Source organism: Rhinatrema bivittatum, chromosome 8 (genome assembly GCF_901001135.1).
Source record: "Rhinatrema bivittatum chromosome 8, aRhiBiv1.1, whole genome shotgun sequence".
Taxonomy (NCBI): Eukaryota; Metazoa; Chordata; class Amphibia; order Gymnophiona; family Rhinatrematidae; genus Rhinatrema; species Rhinatrema bivittatum.
Genome location: NC_042622.1, coordinates 264,290,460 through 264,313,648, shown reverse-complemented (window position 1 = coordinate 264,313,648; position 23,189 = coordinate 264,290,460). Strand labels below are relative to the sequence as shown.

At 45.0% G+C, this 23,189-nt stretch overlaps 1 protein-coding gene across 4 annotated transcripts in view; it reads right to left on the bottom strand.

Annotated features, from left to right (window-relative positions):
* The window catches only part of MTA2 (metastasis associated 1 family member 2), a 93,942-nt gene that overhangs the window by 35,863 nt on the left and 34,890 nt on the right, over positions 1–23,189 (bottom strand). For 3 of the 4 annotated variants that reach the window (XM_029614872.1, XM_029614873.1, XM_029614875.1), the window contains exons 8-13: positions 21,411–21,510; positions 21,038–21,226; positions 18,623–18,697; positions 18,255–18,313; positions 18,069–18,166; positions 17,786–17,928 (exon numbers count right to left, since the gene is read on the bottom strand). In XM_029614872.1, the coding sequence (XP_029470732.1) occupies positions 17,786–17,928; positions 18,069–18,166; positions 18,255–18,313; positions 18,623–18,697; positions 21,038–21,226; positions 21,411–21,510 (664 nt within the window). The remainder of the gene's footprint in view (positions 1–17,785; positions 17,929–18,068; positions 18,167–18,254; positions 18,314–18,622; positions 18,698–21,037; positions 21,227–21,410; positions 21,511–23,189) is intronic. The other variant, XM_029614874.1, reaches the window with a different exon arrangement.

Here is a 23,189-nt window from a genome sequence, read left to right as displayed (position 1 = left end):
TTTACTTATGCGCCCGGCACAGTTGAGCGCGTGGCTGAGCGCCCGGTGCCCTTGGGGGTGTCGCTGAACTTATGCGTGCGCCGGTGCTCACACAAGTGATTTTGTGTGCACGGCTCGCCTCTGTGCGCACAGAACGAATCGGCGGACAGGGTGGCGATCAAATGGAAATGGTGACGGTGACCAAGCGGGCAATATGGCGACCTCCTAGAAGGGTCTCCACATGGGAGGGCCCTCGTATCGAACCGGGGTCTAGCCCTGGTAGGGCTGATCAACCCGGTAGCAATTACACTGGCTGGCTATCTGTGCGGCGGAGACTGGAGACTTTTAAGAAGTTTTCTACCTTACCTTGTCTCGGCATTTCCCGGTCTCGTTCCAGGCGGTCTCCGGCTGCGGGGGGGGGGGGGGGGGTGGGGAATACCTTCACCACTGCGCTCAAATTTGCACCCGATGCCGGGGGCTAAGCCTACGCCGGGGACCGGCTGCTGGACCGAGGCCTACCTCTGAGGGACCGCAGAAATCACCTCAGGAATCTTGACTGGGGGAGGGACCCGTAGGTATCACCGCAGGAGAGCGGGGCTCATCTGTAGAGGTAAGTTTTCTTCTTTGTTTTGGATTTCTTTGGTTAGAATACTCTAACGCTGTGCGTGTATAGAGTCCCAAACTGCTATGGAGACGGAAAATACTGAAGAGCATGGCGTCTCGCAGGGGAAGATGTACTAGGGCTGACGTCAGATTGAAATCTGATCCGTCTCCAACTGCTATCAGGAGCACACTATACCCATTGGTCCTGAGTCCATCTGCTGAACGCTAGGAAATGCCCTTTTATAGCAGTGCTTTTCCTGGTTAAAAAGGCCTTATCCACGTAAACTCCATACCTCTTTCTCCCACATGTGATGCGCTCCTGGCCTCACTCAATGCTATGGGCTTTAACCAAATAATAACAAGCCCTACACACAAAGCAGGTCACTCCTTGGATCTAATCTTTATAAACTCTCGAATCCTACTTGACACTCCTTCCTGCACCCCTGGTTCCCTGGTTGGACCACTATCTCATTAGAGCAAACTTTTCAATAAAAAACACAGCCACCCTCACACACACAAAAATTAATACTATCCACTTCAGAAAGCCCTGCTCCAGAGACGACCTAATCTCAGCCCTTACCAATGATCTTAATAAATTCGATCTAACTGATACAGATTCTGCACTCTCATCCTGGAATCGCCTTACTAGTTACATTGCAAATAAAATCTGCCCTCTTCAGTCCAAAGAACTAAACCCCACACAACTCAAAAAAAAAACAAACCATGGTACACTCCTGAATTTAAAAAGATGAAACGCAATCTTAGAAGACAGGAAAAGAACTGGCGTAAAGACCCCACTCCCTCACAGCTTGCAAAATACAAATCCTCCCCACACAACTACCGTGAGAGACCATCCTTAAAACTAAGTGAGAATTCCACGCCAAGAGAATCCACAACTTACAATTCAACACCAACGCCCTATTCGCATACGTCTCAGAGCTGACCAAAACTGCCCCTACACCCATACCTGATGAAGATGCCAAAACAAGATGTGAACTAGCACAATTTTTCCACGACAAAATTTCTAAAATCATGACATGTTTCCCAACCACATCACTACCCACTAAAGCCCTTCCAAAAAACCTACTTGCCTCCCGAAACTCCTTTGAGACCACTGCCTCCACCGAAATAGAAACACTCCTCAAGAAAATGAAACCCTCATCACACCCATCTGATACGATTCCCACTAAATCTCTACTGATCATCCCTAACATAATATCAAAACCCCTAGCCAACATCATCAACCGCTCAATTACACTTGGAGATATCCCAACTTCACTAAATCACAGCACAGAGGAGCAAAGACAATGCACTCCAGCTATTCAATAGTCAACATCCAAGGAGATGCAAATAAAGTAAATTCAGTCCCAGACTTTAAATAAAATCATGAAAGAGTAATTTTTTAATTTTTCATTAAAGCGGCAACTCCATTGCTCAAGACAGCATAGTTCTCAAAAGGGTCCCCCAACACGGACCCGTATTTCGCCGAACCCGGCTGCGTCGGGAGGGACAGTAAATTTTAATATGGAATTCTTTAACTAAAAGACAAAAGAAATTTTGACAAAAATGAAATAGGGGACCATGTAAATATAGATGGCATACCATAAAACATTATTTAAATACAAGAAACATATTTTGAAATCGCTGTTCATTTACACAGTCAAATCGCAAGGAGAGCAGGCAGTAAAAGCAAACCCCAGCATTTAAAGGGACTGAAGTTTAGGTGCCAAAAACATGGCCAATCAGAACGCAACAACACAGAACAGCATTAATCAATCAAAATGCAAAGATTGGTGAAAACAAAGAAACAGAAAATTAAAAATTAAAGAAAAGATTAAAGGAAAAAATTAAAGAAAAAATTGCCACTCAATCTCACTGTTTAAACCATGGGGTGATAGACAATTCAATTTAAAAATCCGTTTCTGTTTCCTGCGGATCAGAATTTCTGAAAAATTACCGCCACGGGGTGGTGGAGGTACCACGTCAATCACATAGAATTTTAAATCGAATTCAGAGTGACCAAGCGTAATCCAATGAGATACTAAGGGAGTTGTCTCATCCATTTTTAATGTTAGACCGATGTTCAATGATCCGGGTTCAGATCGGGCGAGATGTTTTGCCCCGTGTTCCCTTCTGCGACTGAAGAACCAAGCCACCTTGGCATTCTGCTGAGTGGCCAACAAGTCTAGCTAGGCGAGGTACCCCCCCCCCCCACCCATGAGTCACGAGACGCATCGTCTCCTCGGAGAGTTCCCACTCCCCGGGATCTAGCTGCTGACGGCTGAGAAAATCTGCCTATAATGTTGTTGACGCCGGCTATGTGAGAGGCTACCAGCCGCACCAGATCACGCTCCGCCCAGCGCATTAAGTGATCGGCTTCCAATGCCACCGAACTACTTCTTGTTCCGCCTTGACGACTGATGTAAGCCACCGTTGTTGCATTGTCCAACATTCACACTGAACGATGGCTCACCAGGGGAAGGACATTTCGCAATGCCAGCTGAACTGCCCTAGTCTCCAAGCGATTCATAAGAACATAACATAAGAAATTGCCATGCTGGGTCAGACCAAGGGTCCATCAAGCCCAACATCCTGTTTCCAACAGAGGCCAAACCAGGCCACAAGAACCTGGCAATTACCCAAACACTAAGAAGATCCCATGCTACTGATGCAATTAATAGCAGTGGCTATTCCCTAAGTAAACTTGATTAATAGCCGTTAATGGACTTCTTCTCCAAGAACTTATCCAAACCTTTTTTGAACCCAGCTACACTAACTGCACTAACCACATCCTCTGGCAACAAATTCCAGAGCTTTATTGTGCACTGAGTGAAAAAGAATTTTCTCCGATTAGTCTTAAATGTGCTACTTGCTAACTTAATGGAATGCCCCCTAGTCCTTCTATTATTCAAAAGTGTAAATAACCGATTCACATCTACTCGTTCAAGAACTCTCATGAACTTAAAGACCTCTATCATATCCCCCCTCAGCCATCTCTTCTTCAAGCTGAACAGCCCTAACCTCTTCAGCCTTTCCTCATAGGGGGAACTGTTCCATCCCCTTTATCATTTTGGTTGCCCTTCCCTGTACCTTCTCCATCTCAACTATATCTTTTTTGAGATGCGGCGACCAGAATTGTACACAGTATTCCAGGTGCGGTCTCACCATGGAGTGATATAGAGGCGTTATGATATTTTCCGTTTTATTAACCATTCCCTTCCTAATAATTCCTAAAATTCTGTTTGCTTTTTTGACTGCTACAGCACACTGAGCCGATGATTTTAAAATATTATCCCCTATGATGCCTAGATCTTTTTCCTGGGTGGTAGCTCCTAATATGGAACCTAACATCGTGTAACTACAGCAAGGGTTATTTTTCCCTATATGCAACACCTTGCACTTGACCACATTAAATTTCATCTGCCATTTGGATGCCCAATCTTCCAGTCTTGCAAGGTCCTCCTGTAATGTATCACAGTCTGCCTGTGATTTAACTACTCTGAATAATTTTGTATCATCCGCAAATTGGATAACCTCACTCGTCGTATTCCTTTCCAAATCATTTATATATATATTGAAAAGCACAGATCCCTAGGGCACTCCACTGTTTACCCTTGTCCACTGAGAAAATTGACCATAAGAACATAAGAACATAAGAAAATGCCATACTGGGTCAGACCAAGGGTCCATCAAGCCCAGCATCCTGTTTCCAACAGTGGCCAATCCAGGCCATAAGAACCTGGCAAGTACCCAAAAACTAAGTCTATTCCATGTAACCATTGCTAATGGCAGTGGCTATTCTCTAAGTGAACTTAATAGCAGGTAATGGACTTCTCCTCCAAGAACTTATCCAATCCTTTTTTAAACACAGCTATACTAACTGCACGAACCACATTCTCTGGCAACAAATTCCAGAGTTTAATTGTGCGTTGAGTAAAAAAGAACTTTCTCTGATTAGTTTTAAATGTGCCCCATGCTAACTTCATGGAGTGCCCCCTAGTCTTTCTACTATCCGAAAGAGTAAATAACCGATTCACATCTACCCGTTCTAGACCTCTCACGATTTTAAATACCTCTATCATATCCCCCCTCAGTCGTCTCTTCTCCAAGCTGAAAAGTCCTAACCTCTTTAGTCTTTCCTCATAGGGGAGTTGTTCCATTCCCTTTATCATTTTGATAGCCCTTCTCTGTACTTTCTCCATCGCAATTATATCTTTTTTGAGATGCGGCGACCAGAATTGTACACAGTATTCAAGGTGCGGTCTCACCATGGAGCGATACAGAGGCATTTTGACATTTTCCGTTTTATTCATCATTCCTTTTCTAATAATTCCCAACATTCTGTTTGCTTTTTTGACTGCCGCAGCACACTGCACCGACGATTTCAATGTGTTATCCACTATGACACCTAGATCTCTTTCTTGGGTTGTAGCACCTAATATGGAACCCAACATTGTGTAATTATAGCATGGGTTATTTTTCCCTATATGCATCACCTTGCACTTATCCACATTAAATTTCATCTGCCATTTGGATGCCCAATTTTCCAGTCTCACAAGGTCTTCCTGCAATTTATCACAATCTGCTTGTGATTTAACTACTCTGAACAATTTTGTGTCATCTGCAAATTTGATTATCTCACTCGTCGTATTTCTTTCCAGATCATTTATAAATATATTGAAAAGTAAGGGTCCCAATACAGATCCCTGAGGCACTCCACTGTCCACTCCCTTCCACTGAGAAAATTGCCCATTTAATCCTACTCTCTGTTTCCTGTCTTTTAGCCAGTTTGCAATCCACGAAAGGACATCGCCACCTATCCCATGACTTTTTACTTTTCCTAGAAGCCTCTCATGAGGAACTTTGTCAAACGCCTTCTGAAAATCCAAGTATACTATATCTACCGGTTCACCTTTATCCACATGTTTATTAACTCCTTCAAAAAAGTGAAGCAGATTTGTGAGGCAAGACTTGCCCTGGGTAAAGCCATGCTGACTTTGTTCCATTAAACCATGTCTTTCTATATGTTCTGTGATTTTGATGTTTAGAACATTTTCCACTATTTTTCCTGGCACTGAAGTCAGGCTAACCGGTCTGTAGTTTCCCGGATCGCCCCTGGAGCCCTTTTTAAATATTGGGGTTACATTTGCTATCCTCCAGTCTTCAGGTACAATGGATGATTTTAATGATAAGTTACAAATTTTTACTAATAGGTCTGAAATTTCATTTTTTAGTTCCTTCGGAACTCTGGGGTGTATACCATCCGGTCCAGGTGATTTACTACTCTTCAGTTTGTCAATCAGGCCTACCACATCTTCTAGGTTCACCGTGATTTGATTCAGTCCATCTGAATCATTACCCATGAAAACCTTCTCCATTACGGGTACCTCCCCAACATCCTCTTCAGTAAACACCGAAGCAAAGAAATCATTTAATCTTTCCGCGATGGCCTTATCTTCTCTAAGTGCCCCTTTAACCCCTCGATCATCTAACGGTCCAACTGACTCCCTCACAGGCTTTCTGCTTCGGATATATTTAAAAAAGTTTTTACTGTGATTTTTTGCCTCTACAGCCAACTTCTTTTCAAATTCTCTCTTAGCCTGTCTTAGCAATGTCTTACATTTAACTTGCCAATGTTTATGCTTTATCCTATTTTCTTCTGTTGGATCCTTCTTCCAATTTTTGAATGAAGATCTTTTGGCTAAAATAGCTTCTTTCACCTCCCCTTTTAACCATGCCGGTAATCGTTTTGCCTTCTTTCCACCTTTCTTAATGCGTGTAACACATCTGGACTGTGCTTCTAGAATGGTATTTTTTAACAATGACCACGCCTCTTGGACATTTTTTACTTTTGTAGCGGCTCCTTTCAGTTTTTTTCTAACAATTTTTCTCATTTTATCAAAGTTTCCCTTTTGAAAGTTTAGCACGAGAGCCTTGGATTTGCACACTGTTCCTTTTCCAGTCATTAAATCAAATTTGATCATATTATGATCACTATTGCCAAGCGGCCCCACCACCGTTACCTCTCTCACCAAGTCCTGTGCTCCACTGAGAATTAGATCTAAAATTGCTCCCTCTCTCGTCGGTTCCTGAACCAATTGCTCCATAAAGCTATCATTTATTCCATCCAGGAACGTTATCTCTCTAGCGTGACCCGATGATACATTTACCCAGTCTATATTTAATCCTATTCTCTGTTTCCGGTCTTTTAACCAGTTTGTAATCCACAAAAGGACATCGCCTCCTATCCCATGACTTTTTAGTTTTCTTAGAAGCCTCTCATGAGGGACTTTGTCAAACGCCTTCTGAAAATCCAAATATACTACATCTACCGGTTCACCTTTATCCACATGTTTATTAACCCCTTCAAAAAAATGAAGCAGATTTGTTAGGCAAGACTTCCCTTGGGTAAATTGACTGTGTTCCAATTAAACCATGTCTTTGTATACGCTCTACAATTTTGATCTTGAGAATAGTTTCCTGGCACTGAAGACAGGCTCACTGGTCTAAAGTTACCTGGTTCGCCCCTGGAGCCTTTTTTAAATATTGGGGTTACATTGGCCACCCTCCAGTCTTCAGGTACTATGGATAATTTTAATGATAGGTTACAAATTTTAACAAATAGATCAGAAATTTCATTTTTTAGTTCCTTCAGTACCCTAGGATGCATACCATCCGGTCAAGGTGATTTGCATCTCTTTAGTTTGTCAATCTGGCCTACTACATCTTCCAGGTTCACAGTGATTTTGTTCAGTTCGTCTTACTCATCACCCCTGAAAACCATCTTCGGAACTGGTATCTCCCCAACATCCTCATTAGTAAACACGGAAGCAAAGAATTAATTTAGTCTTCCTGCAATGGCCTTATCTTCCCTAAGAGTGGGATTTTGATTCTGCACGTGGGCCAGAATCAAAATCCCATGCAACCTGCACACATCTATAAGACCAATCAGAACGGCATATAAAGGATCGCTTCACGCACCCCCTACTAAAGCCTCACTTCACCCCTCCATTCGGAAACGGGCCTTGTCTACTGCCAGACCCTCTCAATGGAACTCACTACCACCAGAGCTTCGCCAGGAACAATGCCCTTTGTCCTTCAGAAAGAAACTGAAAACCTGGCTTTTCAAACAAGCCTTCCCTGATTGAACATTCCACAAATCCACAAAGTAGGATTGTACATAATATTCCTTCATAGTATGTACTTAAATATTCTTTCATAGCTCCCATCTAAACTACTCTGTTTCCATCTATAATTTCAAGCTCAGACTGTTCTCCTGCTCCCAACCAATAACTATGCAAGCCTCCCCCGCTAGATTCTCAACCCACCTTCCCCCCCTCCCACCCTTCAATCTTTCCTCCCCTCTGATCCCCCGCCCCCCCTCCTCCAAGCCTCTAGCCCCTCGACCACCCCCTCCCTCTTAGCATCAACCCCATCTCCATTAATCAGTTGCCCTGTACAGACAGTACCACCCCTTAAAACACTGCTTTGGTTTAATCACCTACTAAGTGATTTAAAAACTGTTTGTTCATTTGTTTGTTGATCACCTACCAAGTCGTTCACCTAGTCACTATTTTACTTTGCTAGTTTTCTACTCTATAGTAGCGTATAGTATAGTATTTCTTCACGGAGAGGGTGGTGGATGCCTGGAATGCCCTTCCGGAGGAAGTGGTGAAGACCAGAACTGTGAAAGACTTCAAAGGGGCGTGGGATAAACACTGCGGATCCATAAAGTCAAGAGGCCACCAATGAAGAGTGGGTGACTCGCCAGAATGATGGCTATTGACACAATACCCTTACTAAATAAACATACACATGCTTACTGTGACTCCTACATCACTCTAAGCTTCAACAGCAAGAGGTAATGGAAAAAAGGATTTGCACTCATAAAGAGGGGAGTAGCTGGCTTGTTACGGCGGTTACTACCCCAAACCAAATATGCCTGATACTTCACTTTCAATGCATATACAGCATAGCTCTCTGCTTCAATGACAGGGGAGAAGAATAACTGATACTTCACACATCCAGCAGAGCTCTCTGCTACAACGGCAAAGGAGAAGAAAAAGGGTTCGCACTCAAAATGCGGGGAGTAGCTGGCTTGTTACGGCAGTTACTACCCCAAACCAAATGTGCCTGATACTTCACTTTCCATGCATATCCAGCATGGTTCTCTCCTGCATCGGCATGGGAGAAAGACTGATACATCACACATTTCCAGCATAGCTCTCTGCTTCAAGGGCAGGGGGAAAAAAAAAAAAAAAAAAACAAAAAACTGATGCTTCACGCATATCCTGCATAGCTTCAACGACAGGGGTGAAGAAAAAAAAAGGATTCGCAATCACAAAGCGAGGAGTAGCTGGCTTGTTACGGCGGTTACTACCCCAACCAAATGTGCCTGATACTTCACTTTCAATGCATATCCAGCATGGCTCTCTGCTTCTACAGCAGGGGAGAAGAAAAAAAAAAAAAAAAAAAAAAAAAACCAACAAGAGCTGTACAACATAGTCTAGGTAAAACAAATAAGCATGGGTGTAGCTTGCTTATCGCGGCGGTTACTGCCCCTACTACCCCTAACTAATCAAGCTAGATATTTCACTTGCATGCAGCTCCATCACTGCTCTCTACATTAATGGTGGGGGTGGAAGGGGAATAGAACAAGGAGCTAAGAGTAACAGATAAGAATGAGAGAAAAAATGTGTGAGGCTTGCTGGGCAGACTGGATGGGCCATTCGGTCTTCTTCTGCCGTCATTTCTATGTTTCTATGTCATTTCTATGTTATGTTAAGCTATTTCCATTTCTTACAGTTGTCCTGAATTCATCACCTTGTTTTATGTAACTTTTTCTCCTATATCGTTGGTTTTCCCTTGTTTTGCTGTAAACCGGTATAAGATATTTATCTTGAGTATCGGTATATTAAAAGATTCTAAATAAATAAATAAAGAGCTCCTTTAACCCCTCGGTCATCTAATAGACCACTGTGCCTGACGTCCTGTCCAACGACCCTACACTGCTTTTGATTGGCAAACCGCCCCCCATCCGGAGAGGCTGGCGTCCGTCGTCACGACCACCCACAGGGGCTCCTCCAGGTCCATCCCATGCTGCACGTGGGCCAGAATCAACCACCACTGGAGACTGGACCTGGCTGGATCGTCAAGCGGCAATCGGACTTGGAACTCCTCCGATTTTGGGTCCCGAGACAGTAACGCCCTCTGCAAGGGTCTCATATGAGCAAAGGCCCAAGGGACTAGTTCCCGATTAGATGCCACAGACCCAAGCACCTGCAAGTAATCCCAAATTCGTGATAGTGGCAGAGACAACAGCCGCCGAATCTGAGCCGTTAACTTGTCAAATTGCTCCTGCGTGAGAAAAACTGCCGACCGATGTGTCGAACCGAGCTCCCAAGAAGTTCAGCACCTGGGACGGAACTAATTGGCTCTTGGCAAAATTGACGACCCAACCAAGGGCTTGGAGCCGGGTCACTACTGAGTGAACCGCTGTCCAGCAAAGCTCCTCCGACTTCGCGCAGATGAGCCAATCGTCCAGATAGGGATGGTAGCTGCAGCCTCCTGAGGGCTGCAGCTACCACCACCATGACTTTGGTAAAGACGCGAGGAGCCGTCGCCAACCCAAACGGGAGCGCCTAAAACTGATATATTATATATGTTATATATAATATATACAAGCCGTTAAGCCCGTTAAAACGGGCTACATCCCTCTGTCTCTCACCTCCCCCTCATTCTCTCTCCCCTCACTCTTCACCACCCCCTACCTCCCTCCCTCTCACCCACTCCTCCCTCTCCTCTCACTCAGTCCCTCCCTCCCACTCAGTCTCACTCACTCCCTCCCCCCTCTCTCCCTCCCTCTCACTCAGTCCCACTCACTCTCCCTCAGTCCCACTCCCTCCCCCTCTCCCTCAGTCCCACTCCCTCCCTCCCTCTCTGTCCCACTCCCTCCCTCTCTCAGTCCCACTCCCTCCCTCCCTCTCCCCCCCTCACTCTCTCTCCCCCCCTCTCACTCAGTCCCCCCTCTCACTCAGTCCCACTCCCTCCCTCCCTCTCACTCAGTCCCACTCCCTCCCTCTCACTCAGTCCCACTCCCTCTCTCTCCTCCCCTCTCACTCAGTCCCTCCCTCTCTCTCTCCTCCCTCGCTGCCGCCGCCGCCGCTGCCACCCAACGCTGCCGCCACTGGACGCCGCTGCCACTGGACGCCGCCATTTTTTTTCTTTTTTTCTGGCTCAGACCGACGTGCTCGCCCGCACATGCGCGGTAGAGCTGGTCTCTACTGCGCATTTGCGGCACGTCGGTCATCCTTCATTTATTAGGTAGGATATTATATATTATATATATTATTATATATGATATATATATATAATAATATTATTATTATATATATCATATATATTATATATGATCAATATATATTGATGTTAATCACAACTCATGGATTATCTTGAAGACCATCTGATCCTCCACCCATCACAATTTGGATTCCGGAAACACTTTAACACTGAATCCTTACTTCTCTCCCTTTCTGACCATCTCCTCCGAGGCATGGGTCAAGGCCACAGCTACCTCCTTGCCCTCCTCGACATTTCATCAGCCTTCGACACCATTAGCCACCATCATCTTATAACACGCCTGGAAAACATTGGCATCTCAGATCTGGCTCTTGCCTGGTTTAAATCCTTCCTCTCTAACAAAGTTCTCCGTTAAAATCGGGAACTCCACATCCACCCCACAGCCCCTCCCAGCAGGGAGTCCCCCAAGGCTCTTCACTTTCTTCCACCCTCTTCAACATTTACATCACCCCCCTATGCCACTTCCTCTCTGACCTTAACCTTAAGTTCTACCTTTACACTGATGACGTTCAGATCATCATCCCCATACAGAACTCTATCGCTGACACCCTAGAACATTGGGAGAAATGCCTCACAGCCATTAACTCCCTTCTCACTAATCTCCATCTTGCCATCAATACGAACAAAACTGAGCTTCTACTCATCTCCCCCCACTCATCATCTTCCCCTCCTCTGTCTAATACTACCAAACTCAACCTCCCCTCAACTCAACCCTTTGTGAGGGACCTTGGAGTCATCCTTGACCATCAATTAAGTATGAAGAACTACGTAAACTCCATACTCAAAGCCTGCTTTTTCAAACTTAAATGTGCTCAAAAAGCTTAGACCTCTCCTACACACCCAAGATTTCCGTACAGTTATCCAGGCTACCATCACATCCAAATTAGACTACTGCAATGCTTTATTCATTGGGCTCCCCTACTCTACCATTAAACCTCTACAAATGCTACAACATGCGGCAGCGAGACTCATTGCAAACTCCTGCAAATATGATCACATCACCCCCATCCTCAGAGACTTACACTGGCTCCCCATATCATCACGCATTATCTACAAAACACTTACCATAATTCACAAAGCAATCCACATGCACAACTCCAACTGGTTAGACCTCCCTTTTACAACTCCTAAGTCCAATCGACCCACCAGAACAGCAAAATCTGGCACCCTACTTGTGCCCTCCTTGAAAACAGCCCATCTCTCCTCCACACGCGACCGTGCTCTCTCGATTGCCGGTCCCACTCACTGGAACACACTACCGCCTGACATACGCCTCGAACCATGTATGAACAACTTCAAAAAGAAATTGAAAACATGGTTGTTCAACCAAGCTTACCCAGAATAAAAAGCCATCAATACGTGCCAAAGTAGACCACATTATGTCTACTCCTTTTCCTCATATTGAGGAGCTATGTTTTGTTATATTCCCTCTCCTCACTTCGAGGAACCTCGTTTTGTTATCCTGTCTTTTCTCAGCTGCCTTTCGTTACCCCCGCTCCCAGTTTTGACTTCCCTGTTAAAATGTAATTTTTCCAAACTTAACCTGTTTACTGTAAACCGACATGATGTCCACAACTAATGCCGGTATATAAAAATGTTTAAATAAATAAATAAAATAAACAGTTCTTTGTAAAGCATATACGCTGCATTCCTGTTCCATGTAAAACTGATGTGATGTTTCCAACGAATGTCGGTCGAAAAAACTTTAAATAAATAAATAAGCAAGACAAATTCTGAGGAAAACTGCATGTCATCCTCTCCCCTCCCCCCCCCAAACGGGATCACTGGAGTCAATAGGGCTCCTGGGAGTCCGTCACCTTCTGAGCTGTAGTCCGTCCTCCTGCCTGACAGACTGTTTAGGCTCCCAGTATTGATCCTGACAGGACCTTGGGAACCCGTGACTCTCCTACCAGCTGCATTCAGCTGTCCTCAAGCCAGGCCTCCGGCCCGACAAGCTTTCCCGCGCTGGGAAACCACTGTGGGCGCCATCTTGTCTCCACGCATTCGGGCCTGCTGTGGAGGAACAGAAGCCGCGTGATCATGGGACGTAGGAGGGGAGGGGAACTGCCCAGCGAGGCCTCTGGCTCCCCAAGTAGCCGGAAGCTTTCCCGCGCTGGGAACCCACTGTCTGCGCCATCTTGTCTCCATGCGGGCGGGCCTGCTGCAGAGGAACAGAAGCCGCGTGATCGCGGGACGCAGGAGGGGAGGGGAACTGCCCAGCGAGGCCTCTGGCTCCCCAAGTAGCCGGAAGCTTTCCCGCGCTGGGAAACCACTGTGAGCGCCATCTTGTCTCCACGCGGGCGGGCCTGCTGCAGAGGAACAAAAGCCACGTGATCACGGCAGGCGGGAGAGGAGGGGAACACTGCCCGCCGCAGCCTCCGGCTCCCCGAGCAGCCTGAAGCTGGGAACAGAGAAGCTACACTGCTCCCCTGCCCAGATGATCAAACCAGGAACAGCCCAAGCAGTTGCTGCTGAAAAAAAAATGTAACTTTTTTTTTTCCTTTTTCTTTAAAGAAACAGCAGCCACAGCGAAGGAAGAAATTCAAGCAAAAAGAGGAATACTTCCCTGCTGCTGGCAACACCTCTGGGCCAAAAGCCATCAGGGGCTAAGAGTGAACCAGGACCCCTGGCTGTCAGACCCCAGGATCTGCTGTGGGCTAAAGCTCATCAGGGAATCCTGTTCGTACCCCAGATCAATCCAGACAAGTGGGTTTTGCATCCCCAGCAGCAGATGGAGGCAGAGAACTAAAGCTGAAGACATCCAAAAGGTAGGAAGGGAGATTTTAATCTGCCGGATGTGGATTGGGTTATCCTTGCCGCAGAACCTATAAGAAATAGAGAAACTGTGGTTACCAACCTCCCGCTCGCCTGGCTCAACCTGAGGTATGGCCCACGAAGGAACCTAACACCTCTGGGAACGTCGTCTAACTTCTCTTCTTCCGTCCCTTCTTTCTTTCTTCTTAACTGGAGGTTTGCACCTCTTCCATCTGCTGGAGACAGAGAAATACTGAGGGACTGCAGGTGGCCCTCTTGGTTATGTGGCAATGCCTCAAAGTTGTTAGTTCTCTGCCTCCATCTGCTGGTGGGGATGCGAACCCCACTTGACTGGACTGATATGGGGTACGAACAGGATCCACAATTTCTCTATTTCTTATAGATTCTGCAGCAGGGATAACCCAATCCACATCCGGCAGATTAAAATCTCCCTTCCTACCTTTTGGATGTCTTCAGATAGATCCCTGTCCAGTTCTTCTGCCTGATTCAGAGGCCTGCAGACCACACTAGTGTAAATGGAAGTGCCATCATCTTTTTATTTATTTATTTATTTTTTAGACAGCCCATAGGGCTTCCTCCTTTCCCTATACCCCTGCATTTCAGTTACTAAGATATTGTTTTTGACATAAAGAACTATTCCTTACCCTTATCAGTACTCTCTATCCTTTCTCAACAGATTATAGCCATATGCCATTTACAACATAAGAACATAAGAAAATGCCATACTGGGTCAGACCAAGGGTCCATCAAGCCCAGCATCCTGTTTCCAACAGTGGCCAATCCAGGCCATAAGAACCTGGCAAGTACCCAAAAACTAAGTCTATTCCATGTAACCATTGCTAATGGCAGTGGTTATTCTCTAAGTGAACTTAATAGCAGGTAATGGACTTCTCCTCCAAGAACTTATCCAATCCTTTTTTAAACACAGCTATACTAACTGCACGAACCACATTCTCTGGCAACAAATTCCAGAGTTTAATTGTGCGTTGAGTAAAAAAGAACTTTCTCCGATTAGTTTTAAATGTGCCCCATGCTAACTTCATGGAGTGCCCCCTAGTACTTCTATCATCTGAAAGAGTAAATAACCGATTCACATCTACCCGTTCTAGACCTCTCATGATTTTAAACGTCTCTATCATATCCCCCCTCAGCCGTCTCTTCTCCAAGCTGAAAAGTCCTAACCTCTTTAGTCTTTCCTCATAGGGGAGTTGTTCCATTCCCCTTATTTTGGTAGCCCTTCTCTGTACCTTCTCCATCGCAATTATATCTTTTTTGAGATGTGGCGACCAGAATTGTACACAGTATTCAAGGTGCGGTCTCACCATGGAGCGATACAGAGGCATTTTGACATTTTCCGTTTTATTCATCATTCCTTTTCTAATAATTCCCAACATTCTGTTTGCTTTTTTGACTGCCGCAGCACACTGCACCGACGATTTCAATGTGTTATCCACTATGACACCTAGATCTCTTTCTTGGGTTGTAGCACCTAATATGGAACCCAACATTGTGTAATTATAGCATGGGTTATTTTTCCCTATATGCATCACCTTGCACTTATCCACATTAAATTTCATCTGCCATTTGGATGCCCAATTTTCCAGTCTCACAAGGTCTTCCTGCAATTTATCACAATCTGCTTGTGATTTAACTACTCTGAACAATTTTGTGTCATCTGCAAATTTGATTATCTCACTCGTCGTATTTCTTTCCAGATCATTTATAAATATATTGAAAAGTAAGGGTCCCAATACAGATCCCTGAGGCACTCCACTGTCCACTCCCTTCCACTGAGAAAATTGTCCATTTAATCCTACTCTGTGTTTCCTGTCTTTTAGCCAGTTTGCAATCCACGAAAGGACATCGCCACCTATCCCATGACTTTTTACTTTTCCTAGAAGCCTCTCATGAGGAACTTTGTCAAACGCCTTCTGAAAATCCAAGTATACTATATCTACCGGTTCACCTTTATCCACATGTTTATTAACTCCTTCAAAAAAGTGAAGCAGATTTGTGAGGCAAGACTTGCCCTGGGTAAAGCCATGCTGACTTTGTTCCATTAAACCATGTCTTTCTATATGTTCTGTGATTTTGATGTTTAGAACACTTTCCACTATTTTTCCTGGCACTGAAGTCAGGCTAACCGGTCTGTAGTTTCCCGGATCGCCCCGGAGCCCTTTTTAAATATTGGGGTTACATTTGCTATCCTCCAGTCTTCAGGTACAATGGATGATTTTAATGATAAGTTACAAATTTTTACTAATAGGTCTGAAATTTCATTTTTTAGTTCCTTCAGAACTCTGGGGTGTATACCATCCGGTCCAGGTGATTTACTACTCTTCAGTTTGTCAATCAGGCCTACCACATCTTCTAGGTTCACCGTGATTTGATTCAGTCCATCTGAATCATTACCCATGAAAACCTTCTCCATTACGGGTACCTCCCCAACATCCTCTTCAGTAAACACCGAAGCAAAGAAATCATTTAATCTTTCCGCGATGGCCTTATCTTCTCTAAGTGCCCCTTTAACCCCTCGATCATCTAACGGTCCAACTGACTCCCTTACAGGCTTTCTGCTTCGGATATATTTAAAAAAGTTTTTACTGTGAGTTTTTGCCTCTACAGCCAACTTCTTTTCAAATTCTCTCTTAGCCTGTCTTATCAATGTCTTACATTTAACTTGCCAATGTTTATGCTTTATCCTATTTTCTTCTGTTGGATCCTTCTTCCAATTTTTGAATGAAGATCTTTTGGCTAAAATAGCTTCTTTCACCTCCCCTTTTAACCATGCCGGTAATCGTTTTGCCTTCTTTCCACCTTTCTTAATGTGTGGAATACATCTGGACTGTGCTTCTAGAATGGTATTTTTTAACAATGACCACGCCTCTTGGACATTTTTTACATTTGTAGCTGCTCCTTTCAGTTTTTTTCTAACAATTTTTCTCATTTTCTCAAAGTTTCCCTTTTGAAAGTTTAGCACGAGAGCCTTGGTTTTGCACACTGTTCCTTTTCCAGTCATTAAATCAAATTTGATCATATTATGATCACTATTGCCAAGCGGCCCCCACCACCGTTACCTCTCTCACCAAGTCCTGTGCTCCACTGAGAATTAGATCTAAAATTGCTCCCTCTCTCGTCGGTTCCTGAACCAATTGCTCCATAAAGCCATCCAATGCTTCTTTCAGCCCTCAACCCCAAAGCTTCATCCGCAGTGGGAGGAGCCCCTGCTTGACTCACTGTGCATAGAAGCTAATGGATGAAGAGGAGCTTGAATGGACCCGGAGCCAGATTCTCGTGTGTTCTGGGTGACATCCAGCCACAATATTAATAGCTGGAAGAGTCATAATAGGGTCCCAGGCATGTTATGTCCACAGACACAGACCTTGAAGCTGCTAATGGTAGGCTTATTGGGTCCAGGCATCTTCTTGTGTAGCAAGACAAGAGAAAAGAGGGGAAATCCCCAAAATATTTTCCAATAAGAGAGGAAGAGAAGTGAACATTCAGATAGTAGTGTGAACAAAAAATGACTGAGGGGCTCACAAGGCAGCACGCGCATGGTCACTCCCACACATGCTCAGTGCAGCAAAGACTCTTCTGAGCTCAAAGAGAGGTTCGTTCAACACCTTTGGATGCCACAACCCACGTGTCATGGCTAATTTAGCCCTGCTTATTGACGCAGAAAAGGGCAGTGTCAGAATTCAAGAAAGCTTGGGACAAGCATAGAGCATCTCCGAGGGAGGACCATAAAGCTGAACAGGAGATGTGGATGGGCTATATGTGGTCTTAATGCACGTAACAAAAGACTCCTGCAGCAGAGACAGGACAGACACCTTGTCATAGGCCCCTAACACATTCTGCTTACTATGCACTGAGCATGACTCTTGCAGGCAAGACAGGAACAGAGACCTACCCCCCCAACGCCTTTCCTACACACATCGTGTACTGTGCAGGGATAGAAACTTATGCAGCAGATATATGAACAGAGACTGTCCCAAATGACATCTACCCCCTCGCCCCCCCCCCATCCAAATAAAGGAAGGTGGCTTCTCCCCCCTCTCCCTTGGTGTACCGTGCTTGCACTGCGGGCTGCCCCCTCCAGCTGCGTGGGTGTCTTCAGGCCGCCATACTTCTTCCAATATATCCAGCAGGAGGCACAGAGCCGGCACTGCATGTTCGGAGGCCCCCAGGCATACCACTGAGCCGACTGCGTAGCTGAGGAAGGAGAATGGGATGCATCAGCAGGGGTGCAGTCCACAAGCAGAGCTGCCCGCCTTGGGCCAGATGAGCTGGTAAGGCACAGCCCACTCCTCTTCTCCTTACCTCTCCACCCTCCCCCCTCAGCTGGTACTCACTGTGACAGCTCTCGCACGTCAGCCCCTTCTGGAACCCAGCTCCATTCATCCCTGGCTTGGATCCCACCGAGATAATCTGGTTTGGGTTTGGTTTTGTGCTGCAGGGGAAAAGGTTGAGAAGTAACATGGTTACGTACTCGGCCAGTGCTGCGGCCACTGCCCACCCTCCTCTGCTCTCATACTCACTAAGTTGGGATGTAAACTTGCTTTAGCTTGCTATCTGCCTCTGCTGCCTTCAGGCGTTTCTGTCAACGAAAACAGGAAGATTGCATCAGAAAGTGAGAACGAGTGACATCCGACGGAGTGCCATCTGCTAGTAATAACATGAATGTTGGTTGAAAAGCAACCCTTGTGAAGGGGATTCACATTTAAGGAGAACTTCAGCACTCAAGGTCACACATATACAGACCTTCTCTCCCTCTCTTCTTCGTGTCCTGCCCTTATCGATCACAGACAGAGGACGAGGCACTCATACACCACCACAACCTACATCCACCTCCCAGCCTCATGCACGCCAGAGACAGACACAGATGGATAGAAAACCCTCAGCTCACCTGCTGAATGTAACGGTCAGTCGTCTTCCACATGTAATAGAACTGGACAATACTAGCCAGTGATTTCCAGGGAAGCTGAGAAAATTGGCGAGAAAGTGATTCAATAATAAATGCAGAAACTAACAGCAATAGCAGTTCTTCAAAAATGTATACCTGTGATTTGTTTTAGACTGAGGGAAGGCACTACAAGCAGGAAACAAAGTTGAAAAAGGTAGTGGACCCCTATGCAAAAGCATTCAAAGAACTCAATATACGCTCCCACAGAGCTACCTGAAAACAAATGTAACGAAATAGCTCATTACTTCAATGACAAAATTAGAAACCTGAAAAATAAAATCCCAAACACAACAAAACAAGAAATCAAAATGCACACAAGGGACAGTACACATTGGGCCACATTTGAGGAAACAACAGAAACTGAAGTTGAAACCATACTAAAAAAGATAAACCCAGCCCCACATATAATTGACACCATACCAACAATCGACATCAAAAAATTAGCTAACATAGTCTCCCCTACATTAACAAAAATCATAAACCTCTCCTTAGAGGAGGGATCCCTTCCAGATAACCTGAAAGGAGCAATAATTAAACCAATAATAAAGAAAAAGAACAGTGACCCACTTATACTGAGTAACTACAGACCATTATCAAATCTGCCACTAATAGCAAAATTAATAGAAAAAATCGTTCAGAAACAATTAGCAGAACACCTAGACAACAATAATATACTGTACCCATCACAGCACGGATTTCGCAAACATTACAGCACCGAAACCTTACTTCTCTCATTGACTGACAGCATAATGAGAGGCTTTGACAACGGTAAACATTACATCCTTCTAATGCTTGACCTATCCTCTGCCTTTGACACAGTAAATCATGACATATTGCTAAAAAGACTCAACAAAATTGGATTAAAGGAAAAAACTAAAGTCTGGTTCAGATCATACCTAAGTAACAGATATTATCAAGTTCAAATAAAAAACACACTGTCAGAGAAAATAAATCTAGTGACTGGATTACCACAAGGATCAGCACTCTCCACTACACTCTTTAATATCTACCTACTTCCACTATGCCATCTGCTAGCGGGCATGGGTATCTTACACTACATATACGCTGATGATATTCAAATATTACTACCAATCGAAGACTCATTGGAAAAAACACTAAACCTAGCAATCATGTACCTTGACATCATTAAACAACTACTAAATCAAATAGAGCTAGTCATTAACATAGAAAAAACCGAATTCCTCCATCTTGAACGAAAAAACATAACAGTCATCCAATCTCCGATCCTACTAAAAAACAATCAGAAAATTGAAATAGCCGAGAAAGTACGGAACCTCGGTGTAATAATAGACACTGAACTCAGCCTCAAACAACACATATCATTAAAAGTCAAAGAAGGATATGCCAAACTAATGGTCCTCAGAAAACTTAAACCATTACTAAATCAAACTAACTTCCGAACTGTCCTACAAGCGTTAATATTTGCCAGCACCGACTACTGTAATGCCCTACTATTAGGATTACCATACATGACAATAAGACCACTCCAAATACTCCAAAACTCAGCCGCAAGAATTTTAACAGGCAAAAGAAAAAGAGATCACATCACTGAAACACTGGCTGAACTACACTGGCTGCCAATTGAATACAGGGTAAAATATAAAACCCTTTGCACAATACATAAGCTAATCCACGACGAGAAGGCTGAATGGCTAAACACAGCACTCCGCGTACATGTCCCACACAGGAACCTGAGATCTGCCAACAAAGCCCTCCTAACCATCCCCTCAGTAAAAACTGCAAAACTAACACAAGTCAGAGAAAGAGCACTATCATTGGGCGGGCCGATACTATGGAACACCATGCCCACAGAGGTAAGACTACAGAGAGACTTCAAGACTTTCAAAAAGAGCTTAAAAACATGGCTCTTTAGAGAAGCCTTTTCACAAGGAGAGCGAGAAAGAGAGAAACGCTGACAGCTGTACACATAAAATCTTCACACAGTACTAGCACATTATATGTATGTACGTCATGGTTTGTTTACTACACCCTTAATTGAAATGTATAAAATAAGTCTTTATTGTAGTCACAGGTCAGATTAAACAACACTGAACATATAGCCTTTATTATGAAACTATGTTACCGAGCTTATAAGGCACCACCCTACTATTAGGAACAGAAACATGTACAATTTACTATATGTGCCTCTATGTAAACCGTTGTGACGGGATTATACTGAATGACGGTATAGAAAAGATTTTAAATAAATAAATACAAATAAATACGCTCCTGAAAAGCCCTTCGTGCTTACGCAACCCTGCCTGTCACACTTTCACGTTTACGGTCCAGACCATCTTTCTCACGCACTTAACACTGTAGCCTGCTTCACACACTTACAAAGTCCTGCCTGATGTCATTAAAATCTTTCCCATATTTCTCCAGCGCCTCCTCAAAGAGCATGGCCTCCGAGGCTGACCATTCCTCCATCTCATCGCGGCACAAAACCGGCCCTCCCTGCGGCACCAGTGTGGACATGGCCCTGGCCAGGTCATAGCCGTTCCTCTGCAGCGTGTCCATGGCATGAAACTGAAAGGCAAGATCCCAGGATTAGGGGCTCAGTCAGTGGCAAGCTCAACGGACGGATAAACTGTTCTCTCTTCCTCTGCCAGAGGCCTTCAAACCCTTCATGCCAACATTTACCCTAACCCCCTTCCATCTTAGCTTCTGAACCCCCACCTCACACTCTTCCCCCCCCCACATGCTTACTCACCAGCGTGATGTCCCGGGAGGCGGCTGCAGCACTCATGTGTAAGCTAGGTTGCCGGATGGAGCTGCTGCAGTCCAGGGCTCGAGCAAAGGTCCCAACAGCCCTGGGGGGGGGAAAGAAGTGACAGTTACACCATCTGCTGTAATGCATCAGTAGAAACAGAGAGAATGACGGCAGAAAAGGACCAAACGGTCCATCCAGTCTGCCCAGCAAGCAAATGGTAGCATCTGCTACGCCATACAAGCCACCCCCATACTTAATTTCCCAAACTGTCAAAGTCAAGGCCCCTGCTGGTTGCTAAGTCCAATTCCCTGTTACCTCTTGCCGTTGAAGCAGAGAGCAATAATGGAGTTGCATCCAAAGTATCAGGCTTATTGGTTAAGGGTAGTAACCACCACACAGGAAAATTGGTTCTTACCTGCTAATTTTCGTTCCTGTAGTACCACAGATCAATCCAGACAGAGGGTTGAACCTCCTGTCCAGCAGATGGAGACAGAGAAAAACTGAAAGAGTATCCTATATCAGGACAGAGCCCCTCCTGCGTCCCTTCAGTATAAAGGATATCAAAGCAGAGAAATACGTTAACCCGAAAAAGATCAAGCAAGAAAACCTTTAAACCATGAACTGGTAATTTGAAAATTCAAAACACTGTGATAAAAAAACTGCTCTTATATAGATATCTATCAGGTAGATACTTCCGGTGCCTGAAAAATCTGATAGGAAGCCAAAATCTGATAGGAGACCTCAAGTTCAAAAGTGCTGTGGAGAACAAAGAGAAAAAACTTCGAGCGGACATATAAACAGTAACACAGCCAGGGTGGAAGTCTGGACTGATCTGTGATACTACAGGAACAAACATTAGCAGGTAAGAACCAATTTTCCTTTCCCTGTACGTACCCGGATCAGTCCAGACCCTGGGATGTACCAAAGTTTCCTTAAGTAGGTGGGCCCGAGATAGTCCCGCTCGAAGTACATGCCTGCCGAAGGAGCCAAAAACTGGCGCCTGGACATCGAGACGATAGTGACGAGCAAACGTATGCAGCGACTTCCAGGTAGCTGCCCTGCATATCTCCTGTGGCGACACCAACTGACTCTCCGCCCAAGAGGTAGCTTGCGAATGCAAAGAATGGGTCTTCAAGCCCTCCGGAACCATCTGGCCCCGACAGATATACGCCGACGCAATCGCCTCCTTTAGCCATCTAGCAATAGTAGCTTTAGAAGCCTTATTCCCCTTATTGGGTCCACTCCACAAGACAAAGAGATGATCAGAGACACAGAACTCATTCGTGAACTGTAAATACTGCAGTAGAACTCTCTTGACATCCAGTTTCCAGAGCTCTCCGCCTGGCATGCTGGAGACATCCTCTGAGGAGAAAGCCAGGAGCTCCACGGACTGATTCACGTGGAAGGAGGAAACAACCCTCGGTAAGAAGGAAGGAACTGTTTTAAGAGAAACCCCTGAATCAGAAAAATGCAGGAAGGGTTCCCTACAGGACAAGGCTTAGAGCTCGAACACTTTCCTGGCCGAGCAAATAGAGACAAGGTCAGGTCTTTAAGGGTTGCCCGCCGGGCGCCTCACAGAGAACACGAAGCACCAAGTTAAGGCTCCACGACGGACAAGTAGCCCGGACGGGCGGGTTCAAATGCTTAGCAACCTTGAGGAAGCGAACAATATCCGGATGGGCCGCCACCTCATAACCATCAACCCTCCCTAGGAGGGAACCAAGAGCCGAGACCTGCACCCGCAACGAGCTAAAGGACAAACCTTTTGAGAGGCCATTC